The following is a 17586-nucleotide window of genomic DNA, read 5'->3' as shown; positions in this document are numbered from 1 at the left end:
CATGAAGCTCCATGTGAAGTCGGGTGGCTCGATGACGTTATCCTAGGAAGTGAGAAGAAAAGAGGGACCGCACTAAGCCAAAAGCAGTGAGTGGTCCATGCCCGTACCCTCACTTATTTTATCGTTGGGCTTTGGCGTCTAAGGTTGGAAAGGTTGATTAACTAGTGCACATCGTTCCCGCTAGTGGGATCGGCTAGAAGCCCTGATTAAATGAAAGGTGAACCAAAACTTTGGAATTGCATGCTTGCGGATGGTGTGAGAAGTGTGATCCTTTGTTTTAATTGTTTATCTACGAAAGGCTTTTACTTCCTGAAAATATTTCTTGAGTTGATGACATCTGACCAAAATCCTTCGTAGATAACACAAAAGATTTCTTCCATTTCAATAGTCTTAGACACCCATCACTTTGATTTGCCAAGAGCTTTGTTTTGTATGAGATGGTATCTCGGAAGCTTATGTGCTTAATAGTAGATTGTCTTGCTTGAGGGCAAGCAAGAAGTAAAGTGTGGAAACTTGATAAGCCTCCAATATACCCATTATTTGAGTACATAGTAGGGTATTTTGCCACGTTTTTAGCATCCTTACATGATAAATTGTGATCAAATATGCTTTAAATTCACTAACCAACACGCAAAGCTACTTTTAGCATATACTGAGTCAATTCAGGAGTCCCGGGAGCCAATAGGAACGAAAACCGAGTTTAAGGAACGAACCAGGCAAGACCGGAGCCCCGAAGGACTCGAGAAGACCTCCACACGCGTGGTAGTGCACGTGGCCATGATCCAGTAGCCATCCACGCACGGCCACACGCGTGTGGAGTGGCGTGGAGACTGCAATGCGCGAACTTTTCCCTAGGGCTACTTTTCGGAGACTATTTAAACTCCCTTAATAGATTTTCAAGGGCATCATCTTCTTTTCCCAATTTTAGTTTTTCCTTTCCCAATTTTGGGATTCACTTTAGATAATTTCTAGGAGTAGTTAGATAATTCTCATTGTAGAAGACAACAAGCTTGGATTGAAGGATCACTTCAACTCTAGGTGATTTCTATTACATTTCTCATCTATTTTACTATTTAGTTCTTGGATTGAATTAGCTTTTGCCTTGAATTTCTTATCATGAGTGGCTAGTTTAATCTAGGGATTTGGATTGTGTGAAGATATGTTGGTAGTGTGATGATCTTATATCTATTTTTGGAATTAAATGCTTGGATTGTTGGGTTATCTATTCTTGTCTATTGATTGTTGTTTTGATGATATCTTGTTTGGATTTGGCCAATCTAGATGAGAGATTGAGCTCTTGACTCTTTCATGTCTTTGATTAGAGTTAGGATTGAAGCTTTATAACAATCATAGATCCTATGGACTTCTTAAGAATAGTAAAAAAGTGTGTAGCTAAAGTGTTTGAGAAAATGTCTCTTAGAACTTTGGATGTTTGAAGGCATTCCTAAGTCTAAGAAGCCTTAGTACACAAAGGTGGAAAAGGACTAAGAACACACACTCTTGAATAGCCAACATCTTTGTCTTGTTTTTCCAATACCTTAGACACACTAGGATGCAACATAGATGAACACTATCCAATCCCTACCTCTTTACATACATTTCAATCTTATTTACTTTACCCCCTTTTTCTCTCACAAACCTTATGAATCCTTTCACTCACAAATTGTCATTCACCACTCTCAAATCTATTGCATGACTCAATCACGTGAACACTCGAACACTTGACACCCCTCCACGTCCTTCCTTCGAGACCGACACTCGAGGAGTCATTGACTTTCCGTTTCAACACACACATATCTTTTGACGATTCAACCACTACCCATAAACTGCACAACGTCAGGCATAACGAGCAATCGGAGCAGAAAAGAGTCCCGAGATGGCTAGGAAGTACCATCCACGCGTGGATGAGTACATGGATGAGACATGTGGAGGAAATTAAAGTAGATCAATTTTGGAGAGGCTATTTAAGGAAGCTATATAGGATTTTTTAGTAGTTCTTCTCTTTTTCCAGAAGTTCCTTTTCTTTAGTTCTCCTTTCTTTCTTTTGAAGAGTTGAATCATTTTAGAGAGATTTACAATTTGTATGAAGAAGTGAAGAGCAAGATTGGATTGAAGTTTTGTAATTCCATTTACTAGGTGACTTCTATCTTGAATTTCATTTCCAATTTCTATTTCTATTTTGCAATTCATATTCTTAGATTGAATTAGGTTTTATGATTTTGAAGCCATGAATATGCTTAGCTAATTCTATCTAGGGATTGAGTTGTGTGAATCTATGCTTGCTTAGTGTGATTTCTCATTTCTTACTATGAATTTTGATTCTTTGATGTTGGAGATCTATTTTTGTCTATTGATTGTTGGTTTGATTTGATCTTGAGGAGATTTGGCCAATCTCTTGAGAGTTTGAGACCTTGACTCTATCATGATATTGATTTGAGTTAGGATATAGCTTTTGCAACCTTAGATCCTATGGAATTCCATGATTGGGAATAGTAGGAATGTGTGAAGCTTAGGTGTTTGATAAAATATCTCTTACGGCTTTTGGTTACTAAATGGTATTCCTAAGCCTAAGAAGCCTTAGTACACAAATGTGGAAGAGGACTACGAGATCACACTCTTGAATAGCCAATACAATTGAATCACTAGTCCATTACTTAAGACACATCGTGAGGCAACATAGATAACACAATTCATTCGCTTGTTTTCTATTACGGAGTATTTGTTATTGCAATTTTGTTTACCTTATTTGATCACACACTTTCTAAATGCCACTCCACTTTCACTAACAACCTCGTATGTTCCATCACGCATTCCTTTGAACAAAAGCTTAGCAATCTCCCGCATTGCCTCATTCGAAACCGACACTCGGGGAGTCAAGACTCTTCGTTTTAATTCTTTTTACAAATCTTTTGACATACCACCACAAACCAAACTACTGTTGTAAAAAAATGGCGCTGTTGCCGGGGAGGCAATAGGTTGTCATTGCTTTGCTTTTCTTTAAGTGAATGTTTTTCCGAACTTGAGTGAAGGGAAACCAAGGACTACTTCCTTACATACCGGAAATCAATAAGGCATTAAGAAGGAAAAACATCCAAACCGAACAAATGGCTTCTACATGTGCTACTAGAAACTCTCAAGGGAGAGGAATACCTATACCAACCCCACCACCAATACCGAATAATCCACCTGGAATACCTAATCCGAATGAGCCAACAATAGAGGAAACGCAAGTTGACCATGTAAATCAACCGGAGCAGATTAGAGTTGAAGAATATTATGAAATGTCGTAGGGACAACAAAGATCAATAGCAGACTACATGACACCATAATTCAATATGCATAATTCTATTTATGTTCCACCATTGGAGAACATTGTGACACCCAAGATTTTCTGCTCCCAATTTCGTTTATTTGAATTTCCAAAATTATCCCTAATTCTCTTCCAATGTTCATTTGGTCTCTAACCCATGTTCATTGAACTCTATTCCTATATTCATATTCATTTGAGCTATGAGTCATATTCATTTGGACCAATAAATTCTTATACTATATAGTATTTTTAGTAATTGTATTATTATGATTATATTTTGAATTATTATATTTTAAGTATGTACATATATTATGTATGGTAATGTATATATATGTTAAGTGTGGTATAAATATGTATATATGTACTACGTAAAGTATAGTATACATATGTGTATCATTATATATATATATAGTAGTAGTAGGTCCTTAATCAGGAAGACACCTTCTGGAAACAGCGAGCCAAGCAACACTGGTTGCGGGGGACGGATGCAAACACACGATTTTATCACAGGTATGCCTCGGCCCACAAAAAGAAGAATTGTTTGCTTAGGCTCAAGAATGATGCAGGGGACTGGGTTGAGGGCGAGGCTATGAAGCCTGTGGTGTTAGCTTACTTTGATAGAATCTTTCATTCTGGAGGTCCCGCTCCTGCGGAATCCTTCTATGATTCTATTACACCTCGGTTTTCTCAGGCTGATAATGATGATTTACTACGCCCGTTTGATGCTCATGAGGTAAAAACAGCTCTGTTCTCTATGTTCCCTGACAAAGCACCTGGACCAGATGGGATGAATCTGGGTTTCTTTCAGAAGTATTGGGATGTGGTTGGAATGGATGTGTCTGACTTTGTTCTAAATTGCCTTAATACGTGCTCTTTTCCTACCGGTTTGAATGATACTAATGTTGTTTTGATTCCCAAAAAAAGTATTCCAGAGAGTGTGTCTGATCTCAGGCCTATAGCTCTGTGTAATGTTGTGTATAAGGTCATGGCTAAGATGTTAGCAAATAGAATTAAGCATATGCTTGATGGCATAATATCGGAATCCCAGAGTGCTTTCATCCCAGGGAGACTTATTACAGATAATATTCTTGTGGCAGCTGAGGTGGGGCATTTTTTGAACAGGAAGCAGTGTGGGATGATTGGTTGGGGGGCCCTGAAATTGGATATGGCAAAGGCTTACGATTGTATGGAGTGGACTTTTCTGAAACGTATGTTGGAATCCCTGGGCTTTGCTGCGGGGTGGATTAATTTGATTATGCTCTGTGTTACCACTGTCTCGTACAACTTCATGATTAATGGAGTCAGTAGTGGACAGGTTGTTCCCACCCGCGAACTTCGACAAGGTGATCCTCTCTCCCGATATCTTTTTATCATTTGTGCGGAAGGTCTTTCGCAGTTACTACAGAAGGCCCAGTTAGATGGGTACTGTTAGGAACCCCGAGCAGTTGATTTTGATGATACCAAGCTATACGAGGAGACCCCCAAATTTTTCTTTAGTGTCTTTAAATAGCTTTTGCTTATTTATGTCAATCTAGTTAAGCAAACGAAGTCTTAAGCTATCCAAGGTTTCGGCTCTCACCGAATCTGTAAACAGAGAAATGTTTCACTTGAAGACATGAAGACTCGAAGACTCGAAGACATGAAGACTCGAAGACTCGAAGACATGAAGACACGAAGACATGGACCTTAGGTCAAAACCGGGAAGGGCCAAGATTCCATAACCGAGCAATCAAAGAAGTGATTGACTCGAGGAGTTAAAAGAAAGAATGATAAAGTCAATCATTCTTTCGACCAAGGCAAAAGACATTCTCTAATAAGTTGTCTTATTTATTGCCTTGAAGGTGGGTATAACTGAATGTCATTTTGGGTCCTATGCAACGTTCCCAAGGAGCATTTAATGATTGTCACCTTTTGAGGGACAAAAGGTACTTTGTCCTTTTCTAAAAGTGGACAAACGGCTAGAAAGTACTGACATTCTGAAAAAGGAGAAAATATTACCCATTGGATAATACTCACTGGACAATAGGTTTTGAATTTCGATCTCCCTCCAACGGATCTGAAATTCCACCTATAAATACCCTTGTCCCATCTCATTTTGACGAGGTTGAATTGCGCGAAATATTGTTGTTCAAGCGAAAAATTTCCAGTGTGATATTCACAAGCGTACTAAGCTTTATTCAGTTTTATTTGGAAGTTCTTGTGAGCTTAAAGAAGGAAAGCTCAAGAATTCCGAGTTGGAGATTTATCTACTTATTCAACCATCTCTACAAGTGAAGTAGAAAGAGGCGGAGTAAACTTGGAAGAAGTTGAAAAACCTACCACAACATAGCTGCCGGGCTTAGTGATCAAAGGAGCTTGTTGTAACGGAGATTGTACTATAAGGGAAATATAGTGCAAACCTTCACGTGTTGTGAAGAAGAGTGGAGTAGGCTTGTTAACAGCCGAACCACTATAAAAACTCTCCCTCTCTCTATCTCTTTATCCTTTTTCTTTACTCTACACAGTGCATTGCATACATCTCTTAAACCTAACCTTTTCAACAAAGAAAACCCTAGTGCAAAGTAAAAGATAAAATCTTGATACATACCTTTCCGCTGCGATTAACTCTAAAAAGTTTTCAAAATTCCCTTGAGTCTATTCAACCCCCCCCCCTTCTAGACTCATACCGCCTTCACCAGGACCAACAAGTGGTATCAGAGCTTGTTACCTTGAACGGTGAACACTCTGTGTATACTGCCTGGTGATCCTCTTTAATTTTTTTTTTATTATCAAAATATTTTGAAACTTTGCACCATGTCTAAAATGGAACATCATAGACATTTTCTTATGTTTAACCTGGACAAATTTGATGACTGGAAGGTGCGCATGCAGGCTCACTTATCTGCCATGCATGATGAAATGTGGGACGTAATAACTGATGGACCCATCCAGATACTACAGGTTAATCCAAATCGTGTTCTCACTGATCCAAGGTCACCAGAAATGATACCGAAGGAGAAAGCTCTACTCACTACTGATGAAAGAACTCGAGTGAATCTAGACAACATATCCAAGGACATTCTCTACAAATCGCTGGACGAATCCTTGTTCCCAAGAGTGAGGAAATGCAAGAATGCTAAGGAAATATGGGATGTGCTCATGCTGATTGGTGATGGAGATGAGCAAGAAAAGGAGAACAAGCTGACTATTGCCATGAAGAAGTTTGAGGACTTCAAACTAAATCCGAGGGAATCCATAACTGAGATGGAAGCTCAATTCATAAAGCTACAAATGGAGATCAATGATCTTGACGAAAAGAAACTAACACAAAAGGAGATAAACTTGAAGATTCTCCGAGGACTGCCCAAGAGTTGGGATATGAAGGTTGTAGCCATGCGGGATCATAGAGATCTCAAAAACACAAGCACTACACAAATCTTCAGTGATCTAAAGGCTTACGAGTTCGAAAAGGAAGCACAAAACGATGATGAACCCGAAACAAGAAACATAGCTCTGGTTGCGAATCATCAACCATCATCATCAACATCAAGGTCTATTTCTAATCCCTCTTCTGATTTTTTCACTGATGATCAAATGGCTTTGTTTGTAAGAAGGTTCAAAAGGTTCATGCGAAAGAATCAATCTTTTGACATCTCGGATAAGATGAGACGAATGAAGTATCAAGGAAATGACAAAGCCAGCGGATCCAGAACTCATGACAAGGATGAGTCACAAGTTTTATGTTACAACTGCCGAAAGCCTGGACATTTCAAATCCGAATGTCCATATCCAATCGTTAAAAAGCATCAGGACGAGCACAACTATAAGAAGAATTCGGGAAGATACCATCATCCGAAGAGTAATCCAAATGATGCTGATGAGGAGTCAAACAAGATCCAAAAGAATGATAAACGAAGGAAAGCTTTGGCGGTAGAAGAGAAGACAGGAGAAAAGAACGAAGAGTCATGTACCTCAAGTTCAAGCTCAGAAAGTGACAGCTCGGAAGATGAAAAAGGATTTCTATGTCTTTTCAGCCAAGAAGATTCAGATGAAGAAATGTGTCTCATGGCCGAAGAAGAAGAGGTAACCTCACAAAACCAATCCTCTAATTACAGTTCCGAATCTGTATGTCATGAAAACCCTAGGGAAGCATTTGAGAAAATGATGAAGAGTTTTTATGGCATTGAGGATTCACATCTCAAACTTAAAGAAGAGAATGCCAAGCTATTGGCAGAAAGACAAGATCTCGAGGACTTAAAGTCCAAAAATGCTGAGATGCTTGAATCTATAAGCCAGCTTGAGAAGCAAGTTCTTCTTCTTAAGGAAGAGTGCAAATCGAAGGATGATAGAGAGCAAAACTTACGTGCGGTACTTGCGACATTTACAAATTCATCCAGATTAATGGACCGAATGGTAGATGATCAAAGACCATCTGGGAGAAGAACCGGACTTGGTTACAACTCCAGCTCCTATCAAAATGTTATCTTAACTCGACCAACTGACCCTTCTACAAGTGGAGGTTTAAGTTCCATGTTTGTCCAAGGACAGACAGAAAATCTTGAGCCAGTGATTAATGCCACAAATGAAACAGAACCACAATCAACGAGTCGGTCTGATAATCCGACTGAAACATGAATTGTGGAACCTACGAGAGGAAATTTCCAAAACGGTAACCCGAGAAGTCATCAGACCCCTCGGTATAGACCTCGCGTATCGAACCGTCATGGTCAAATCGCAAATGGTCAACCACTTGGAAATAACCGATCCAAAGGGAAATTTCATGGCAACAAGAGGCAACATTACTCACAGAGGCAACGCAAGGGTATGCCTCAGGAAAGACCGTACTCTTACCCGAGTAATGTCAAGAGTTTCAAAAAGTTCCCAAGCAAGCATAAAGGCAGGGAAGGTATGTTATACCCGAGTGATGAGGATTGGACTATGGACTATGAACCAATGAAAAGAGCAGAATTTCTGCTGCATCATAGACACAAACAAACCTCATACACTAGAGTCAACACGAATAAACCTACACCATCTCTTCAGAAGGTTTATTCACCGAAGTCTTCCCACTCTTATTATGCTATTCCTTATGATTATCGTGTGTTTAATGGGTATCGTGGACCAAGGATGAACCTTACGGGTTCTAGGTATGCATGGATGCCCAAGCTCACAGCTAACCGACAAGGACCCAAGAAGGTATGGGTACCTAAAAACCCTTAATCTTTGACTGTAGGGAAATAGGACCATCTGGTATGCAGATAGCGGTTGCTCAAGACACATGACCGGAGACAAATCAGAACTGAGCAACTACAAAGCAAAGAATGGTCCTAAAGTGGTCTTTGGTGGGAACTCAAGCGGACAAACAATGGGAACAAGAGATGTTGTGAAGAATGGATTAACTATCCGAGAAGTTTCTTATGTCGAAGGATTAAAGTTTAACTTGTTGAGCACAAGCCAGTTTTGCGACAAAGGATACAAAGTCACCTTCTCACGGGATGCATGTCAAGTCATCTCTGATCTATCTCATGAAGTTGTCTTAACAGCAAGACGAAGGAAAAACATGTATGTTGTCACATGGGAAACAGCAAGACCGAATACTTGCTTGATCGCTAAAAGCAAGCAAGATCTAAGCTGGGAATGGCATCATAAGCTCAATCATCTCAACTTCAAAGCCATCAACAAGCTTGCAAGAAAGGAACTGGTCGAAGGATTACCGAATGTAATCTATGACAAGGACAAAGTTTGTGAAGCATGTCAAAAGGGAAAGCAGATCAAGTCTTCGTTTAAATCAAAATCTCTCAACACGAATGCAAGACCACTAAGTCTACTTCATATGGACTTATTTGGACCAGTTGATCCGGTCAGCCTAAGTGGGAGAAAATACACTCTTGTGGTAGTAGATGACTACACAAGATTCACATGGACATCCTTTCTAAGAAAGAAGAATGAAACAGAAAAGTGCTCCCAGACTTACTCCGAAGACTTCAAACCGAAAAAGAACTAAGCATTGTCAAAATACGTTCTGATCAAGGAACCGAGTTCGTGAACAAAGTCATTCAAGACTTTTGTGGGCAACATGGCATTTTACATCAACTCTCAGCAGCAAGAACTCCTCAACAAAACGGCGTAGCTGAGAGACGCAACAGAACTCTTAAAGAAGCAGCAAGGTCCATGATTGCTTACTCAGGCCTACCGAAGCGTTTTTGGGCCGAAGCCATAAACAAAGCTTGCTATACACAAAACCGATCTATCATTCATAAAGATCATGGCGTTACACCTTATGAACTCTGGAAAGGAAGAAAGCCTGTGGTAAAATACTTTCATATTTTTGGAAGTAAATGTTTCATACACAATAATGGGAAAACGCATCTAAAAGCTTTTGATGAACGCGCTGACGAAGGATTATTCATGGGATATTCTGAGAAGAGTAAAGCCTTTCGAGTACTGAACAAGCGAACTATGGTAATTGAGGAATCAATACATGTAGTCTTCGACGAAATATCAAAGGAAAACATGGTAACTTCTGAGGAACAAGCAGATGAGAAAATAACAGACAAAGTTCGTGATGATCAATCCGAAGGATCAGAATCAGAAGAAGACGACTATCCACTTTTTCCGAACCTTCAACCAAATACTCCTTCTCAAACCGAAGTGTTACAGAATGATGAAAACGAGGTGGTGTTTCAACAAGAAGGAAGTAGTCAAGCCGAACCCTCCATAGATGAAGAAGCACCTCCAACTACCTTTCAACCAGATCTGAAATGGCTGCGAAATCATCCTCAAGATCAAATCATTGGTGATGTGCATGATAGCGTAAGAACTCGCGCATCCATTCGGGAATGCATGATGGCATGTTTTATATCCCAAATCGAACCCAAGACCGTTGAAGAAGCTTTAAGTGACTCGGATTGGGTCATTGCCATGCAAGATGAACTACATCAGTTTGAAAGAAATGATGTGTGGGAACTAGTTTCACGACCAACTCATCAAAACGTTATTGGAACTAAATGGGTGTTCAGAAATAAGATGAATGAACAAGGAGTCATTGTTAGGAACAAGGCTCGGTTAGTAGCTAAAGGCTACTGTCAAGAAGAAGGAATAGATTTTGATGAAACCTTCGCACCTGTTGCCAGACTCGAAGCTATAAGAATTTTTCTAGCATATGCAGCATGGAAAGACTTTAAAGTCTATCAAATGGATGTGAAAAGTGCATTTTTAAATGGACTTTTAGAAGAAGAAGTATATGTTGAGCAGCCCCCAGGATTCATCTCTGATATTGGAATGGATAAAGTATATAAGCTCAAGAAGGCTTTATATGGTTTAAAACAAGCTCCAAGAGCTTGGTACGATACCTTATCATGTTTTCTTATAAGTTGCGGTTTCACAAAAGGGATTGTTGACAAAACCCTCTTCAGAATCAAAGATGGAGATCACATTTTGCTGGTACAAATATATGTTGATGATATTATTTTTGGAAGTACTGACTCGGATCTATGTGAAAAATTCTCAAAACTCATGCAAGGAAAATTTGAGATGAGCATGATGGGAGAATTGAATTATTTCCTAGGTCTTCAAGTCAAACAGGAACAAAATGGTATCTTTATCAATCAAGCGAAGTATACCAAGGATCTGATCAAGAAGTTCGGTGTTGATGGGAAATCTTCGGTTAAAATACCCATGAACACTTCGTTACGAATGGATATAGACAATGAAGGAAAAGAAGTTGATCAAACAAAGTACAGAGGAATCATAGGATCTCTACTCTATCTCACTGCAAGTCGCCCGGATATATCATTTGCTGTAGGCGTATGTGCTCGGTTTCAATCAAATCCGAAGGAGAGTCATCTGAGCGCTGCCAAAAAGATACTAAGATATCTAAAAGGAACTCAGAGTGTAGGCCTCTGGTATCCGAAGAGTGATGTTTTCGACTTGGTTGGGTATTCGGACGCGGACTTTGCCGGTTGCAAAATTGATCGAAAGAGTACATCAGGGACGTGCCAATTCTTAGGGGGAAGATTGGTGTCTTGGTTTAGCAAAAAGCAGAATTCCATCGCCACGAGCACTGCTGAAGCCGAATACATAGCAGCTGGTAGCTGTTGTGCACAAATTCTATGGATGATGCAACAACTTAAAGACTATGGTGTCACTGCTAAAGAAGTTAGCATTATGTGTGATAACACAAGTGCTATTGCAATAACTCAAAATCCTGTGTTACATTCAAGAACCAAGCATATTGATATTAAATATCATTTTATCAGAGATCACGTGGAGAAAAAGGATATTAAGTTGGAATATGTTAACACCGAAGATTAACTAGCTGATATTCTCACAAAGCCACTTGCCGAAGCCAGATTCTCTGCTCTACGCCATGAACTCGGAATGATAGAAATGAGTTAATGTGAGGATATTGAATCGCTCCAAAACTGAAGGGACTCATCAGTTATGACACCCTGCATTCAATGCACATCAAAGTCAGAAACTCACGGACTCATTTAATTGAAAGACGCAAAATTTTGGACAGTTGCAGCTCTGATTGGTCACGTCAAATGGATCTCAGCCAATCGCAATGCAGCCCTCCATCTATAAATAGATCACAACCGAGGAAGGAAGAGGTATCCTAACACCTAATTCCTTGTGTTGTTTTCTAGTTTTGCAGGTATGGACAAAGGCAAAGGGAAAAAGGCATGTTCCGAAGAGAAGCCAATAAGGAAAAGGTTCTCGTTCCGGTTAATGATGAAGGAAGGGACAAGCAAGCTCAATAAGCTGAGGGGAGAGAAGGGAGAACCTCTCGAAGGAGATACCTCTGAGCACCCTCTCGAACTCTCGGACTCCGAATCCGAAGACATCGTGCCTGAGCCACCAACAATGTCTGTCCCAGGCTTCTACTCTGGTGGAATAGCCCCTCCAAACGAGGAACCCTACTGGCCAGAGCCGAACAGAGTGCCAAGACGTACTACATCTCCTTCCATAGACAACACAGGAGATGATGCATGGAACGATATACAAGGATGGTACCAGAGGGCCCAAGGCCAAAATCCTCCTGAGAACCCGGCTCATGACGAAGACTACCTGCGTTACTTGGATATGCTCGAACCGGATGAGATATCCGATAAGTCTTCGGTGCTGGAGAATGAGCCTGGATATGGACCAATGGCTCCATCATGGGTACCTGATGCTGCTCCAAGTGCTTTACCAACTCCCAGCCCTCCTACAACGGAGAGCAGTCAAGGGCAAAGCCTCTTGTCTACTGCGAACAGTAGACACACCAAGAATAGGGGCAAAGGCAAAGCAAGGAGGTGAATGCTATGCCTTGTAGGTCTTGATGGGGTGTTCTGTTTGGATGTTTGAGATGTCTGTCCTTGTTATCCTTGTTTTTAATGAATGAAATCTCTGTTTGCCCGAGTAGTCTTTCTCATACTCCAAAAAGGGTTATATCTTTACCGAAGGCTGGTAACATACCGAGGACTGCCTCCAACACAACACATACCATCCGAACTCTTATTCTGATCGAAGAATTAATGATATCAAACTCTTAACCATCAATTGTTCGGACGCACTGTTCGTTTTCAAAAGGGCTAAACCTATATCTTGTTGACTAAGTATCTAGTAAACGTGGGATCGTGGATGTACACGTGTCAGAATCCCGTTTGAAGTTCATGCCGAGATATACGCTCCACTCTCTCTGATACGCCTGACTTGAAAGGACGGGCCATCAAGACGTGATGGCATAATGAGTAGTTTTCTCTCTCTTCATTAAATGGACATATCATCACGAGGGAAACTGCCTTATCAGTTCAAAGATTATATACGGCTTTAAGCCATTTTTGCCCCTTCATTTAAGGGCATTTAAGGGTTTTGTCCCTTATACATAAATTCAACCCGTGTCTACTCAAACGACCTGACTCACCCGTTTCCTTCCTCTTCATCATATATAACCTCACCTTACCCTCATATTTTACCTTTTACACTCCAAAATCATCGTTACCCTCCAAAAACGCTATACACTTCCAAAATCTCCAAAAAGCTTGCAGTCATGTCTTCCTCTAAGTCAGGTTCCTCGTCGGAAAGTTCAAGTTCTTCATCCTCCGATCATGCTAAGGATTCTCATGGCCCGTTACCAAAACCCTCAACCCCACAAAACAAGCCACAAGCCACTCCAGAATCTTTCAAACCTCCATCAGTCATATCCAGACCATGTGAAGATGTTGAAATCTTCAAGTTCTTCTCCACCACCGTCAAAGGTCAGAAATCGGGCGGTTGCATGGTAAAAGTCGGTTCAATGCTAGATGTGAAAGGATTTCTTGAAAAAGTTCTGGATGAGGAATTTGGGAAACGTGTTGTGCACTGTCTCAAAGATAGTAATCTTTTCCAGTTTGTCACCTTCAAACACAAAAGCTGGTATCCCATTGATGTAACGCAGTTCTACATTAATGCGGAGATACAATCTGCTGATGATGTTATTGAAATCCATTACGTGGTGAATGGAACTGAAGTTGTAATATCTCAAGAAGATATTAGGCGGGTGTTTAATCTCCCTCTCTGTGGAGAAGGTTTTCATGTAGACTGTTCTGGCAAAGAATACAGCAAGAAAAGAATGTGGAAGAAAATGAGGAATCACAATCAACCCTCATCCTTCCCATCTGTTCTAAAGAAGAAAATGCTGAAGATGGATTATGAGTTTGTCATTGACATTCTAAATAAAATTGTTGAAAGCAGGCAATCTGGGACAGATGACATATCTGACAAGAAGATGAGGATGTTGTGCGCATTGCTAGAGCAATATCCTGTTGATTGGTCACATGTCATTTTTGACTTTCTAGTTGACAATATCCAAACCGGAGTTAATCCTACAACAGGCTGGATTACTAAGGTTCTTGGTTTTGGTTTCATGATAAGTGCAATCTTGAAAGACAAGAAAGTGAAGTTCCGAGCAGAAACGTTGTCACACCGAAATCATTTTCATATGACCTCAAGGCCACCAAACTATCTCAAGAGAAAGTCCGATGAACTGGCAGCTGCTTTGAAAAAGCAAAAGAAGAAGTCTCACTCCAAATCGTCCAAAAGCTCAGTTGGACAGGGGGAATCTGATTTGGCGAAGGGTCACGGTTCAGAAGGCTCAACACATAAACCGAAGGATCTACCCGAGCCCTCTAAACCAACAAGTACAAATGATGAACCCTCATCCGAGGATGAACCTCGAAAGGTGTCTAAAAAGCGAAAGGCAGGAAATCAGGATGCTGCCGAAAAGAAGAAATCAAAGTAGCACAAATCTAAGCACTCCAAGAAGAAACACAAGAAAAATAGTTCCGAAGACGCAGCTGAAGGAGTCGATTCCTCACATGAGGAAGAGGCTAAAGAATCCCGAGAAGTAACCAAGAAGAGGAAAGCCAAACAGCTCAAAAGGCCCAAAAAGAAGCAACGAACTGATCATGAAGTTGCAGTTGAAAAATATGTTGAAACGAATGCAGATGCTGTTTTACCAGCCGAAGAGGAACCAAGGGAAGTACCACTCGAAGTCAGTCACCGAGTCCTTCCACCTCCTCTTGATCTTTCCAGAGAAGATAGTGATGAGGAAGATCACACGCCGCTCACTCGGCCTTTATCAAAGCCTGTTCATGTTGAATCCGTATCTGCTCCGTCTGTGTGCGAAAGGGTACCATCTCCCGAACCCTTAGTTGATCAGCCAGAAAATCTTCCTGCACCTTCACCAGAAGTACAACAGCCGGTAATCACCCTTCCGAAAGATAAACATGATTCAGGGTCTGAATCAACAATGATTGAAGAAGAATCAGAAGGTGATGATATGGACGCAAGTAGGCAGTCCTATCGACCGATGTCTGCTATTGTTCGTCGTCAAATCACCGAGCACATGGATCCTTCGATGGCTCGACTCATAATTGCTCTTGATTATGTCAACCGTCATCTTTGTTTACAATGACCACGTGTTTCGACCATCCGAATTGAAGAACTACCAGTTGTTGCACCCATGCCAAATGTTGCTGTATCAAATCAACAACTCGTTATTCATCCTGATCCCATTGCAAGACAAATTAGTGTCGATGCAGCACTCGCTCAACAGTTAACTCTTGAAGACACTGAAGCTGCTTTGCCTCCTATCGAAGCTTCAATGAATGAGCATTCTCACGAGGAGATACTGAGAATGGAACTTGCACGAGTTTACAACTGGCAAGAATGGCGAATGTCAAGTCTTCGCGTTATAGCCAGTACTATAAGTGAAATGGCCGAAGAAGAGGAATGGGCTTTAGATTTGATGGGGACGAGATATGTTTTCGATGCAACAAGGCCTGATGCAATCGAAAGAGTTTTTGCGGACAAACTCCAAGGCAAGACCACTCGGTATGGCAAATCTGTTGAATTGAATGTTGGCTACCGAACTCCTCGGGAACGCCTTATGTTGGAAGACATGCAGATTGCCAAAGTCCATAATATCTCTCGAGCACAGACTGAAATCCGAGATCTACGACTAGATGTTGGCCCGAGTCGTCAAAACGATGAAGAAGATGCTGAGGATTCGAATTCAAATCAGAATCAAGGATGCCGAGATAATAAGGATGATAACAATGATGATGATGATGATGACAATGACCCTTCTGGAGGTCAAGTTCCACCTTCTCGGATCATACATCCTTCTAATATAGGAGTTCAGACTGATTGCGAAAATGATGAGCCTAATCAGCCACCTTCTGAGGAACCGAAGTCTGCTCCTACCGAATCCATGGAAGCACAAGTTCTGCTGAGTCCTAGTTCAGCCCGAGATGAAAATATGGAAGCATCTCGAGGTGCGAATCATGATGGTCCACAGATCATTGATGAAGACATGATTGTGTCTGATCTTAATCTTTTCGATGTTGAGGTAGAAGTCCTTCCCGACTACACTTCGGATGGAAATTTGGAAGCATCCAAAAGTGCAAGTCCCGAAGCCTTAGCCTCGCCAATCGAAGATTTAAATCTTGCAGAAGGCACTGAACTTGCCTTAGTTCATGGTGAAAATATGAAAGCACCTTCTAAGGACACTGATGGCCCAGCTGCTGATGCTTCTAAGAGTTCGGACTCTTCTGAGGTAATTATCGATACCTCCTCTGCTTTTACTTCCTTGCTAAATGCCATATAGGGATTGACGAAGACTCAAGATGCAAACTTCAAGTCCCTAAATGAGTCTATTACCAAGATCAAGAAGGATATCCGAAGGCAGAAGAAGAAATCCTCAAAATCTAATACAGACGAAAGGTTAACTGCCCTTGAGAAAAAGATTGATGGGGTCTTTGCTGAAAATCTCATGTCACTCGGATCTCTGAAGGATTCGGTATCTGAGTTCACTACCATACAGCGTAACTTGGTTACGAAACATGCGTTTATCAAGGAGCGTCTTGACTTAAACTGTTCGAAGCTCGAGACCGTCTATGGTAACCAAAACGCTACGGCATCTCTTGTTTGTGAATTCGAATGGACCCTGAAGGAGTTGCAAGTGTGCATAAACCGTCTGAGCGACAAAGTTGATTTACTCGCCGGGGTTCATGATGCCAACAAGGGGGAAGAGGTGAAAGGAAAAGAGATTGTTGTAAGGGATGCTGATGACCTTGCACAACAAAAAAAAGAGATTCTCAACTTAAGGAAAACCCCATCTCCTTCACCGTCTCCAAAACGAACTCAAAACAAACCTACGGGCGGTGAACCGAGCTCAAAGAAACAAAACAAAGGGCCGAGAGTGACAACCCGAAGAGTCAATGGAGAACCTATTGACTATGTTCCATATGAACATGGATCCGGAAAGAAATCTATTGACTATGTTCCATATGAACATGGATCCGGAAAGAAATGGGAAGAATGCAACATTCCACCCTACTGGAAAAACAAACAACCCATGGATAGGCTCAACTTCTTGCGGGATCAAAACAAACAACCCATGGATAGGCTCAACTTCTTGCGGGATCACAATGAAAGAATCTATGAGCAAAGGAAGAAAGACAAAGAAATCTTTCTCGAAAATCTCTCTTGGTTCAGTGTGTGTGTGTTATCTAGTCTCTACTCCTCGTTTTTATTTGTAAAACCTCAACTATTCGGGCTTACTAAATGAAAATCCGCTTAAGGATAAAAGAAAACCGAATAGAATGAGTATGGGGTGTTGGCATCATCAAAAAGGGGGAAATTGTTAGGAACCCCGAGCAGTTGATTTTGATGATACCAAGCTATACGAGGAGACCCCCAAATTTTTCTTTAGTGTCTTTAAATAGCTTTTGCTTATTTATGTCAATCCAGTTAAGCAAACGAAGTCTTAA

The 17586-nt window shown here is 40.9% G+C and overlaps 1 protein-coding gene across 1 annotated transcript; it reads left to right on the top strand.

Moving 5' to 3' along the window:
* The first annotated feature begins 6112 nt into the window (after window positions 1–6112).
* Window positions 6113–7924, top strand: LOC116024084. The gene is made up of 2 exons (XM_031264989.1): window positions 6113–7657; window positions 7838–7924. Exons 1-2 carry the CDS (start codon window positions 6113–6115, stop codon window positions 7922–7924), a joined length of 1632 nt encoding a protein of 543 aa, XP_031120849.1.
* The last annotated feature ends 9662 nt before the right edge of the window (window positions 7925–17586 follow it).

Source organism: Ipomoea triloba, chromosome 7 (assembly GCF_003576645.1).
Source record: "Ipomoea triloba cultivar NCNSP0323 chromosome 7, ASM357664v1".
NCBI classification, from domain to species: domain Eukaryota; kingdom Viridiplantae; phylum Streptophyta; class Magnoliopsida; order Solanales; family Convolvulaceae; genus Ipomoea; species Ipomoea triloba.
The sequence above is the reverse complement of the archived record's forward strand: the minus strand, read 5'-3'. Positions and strand labels throughout refer to the sequence as shown.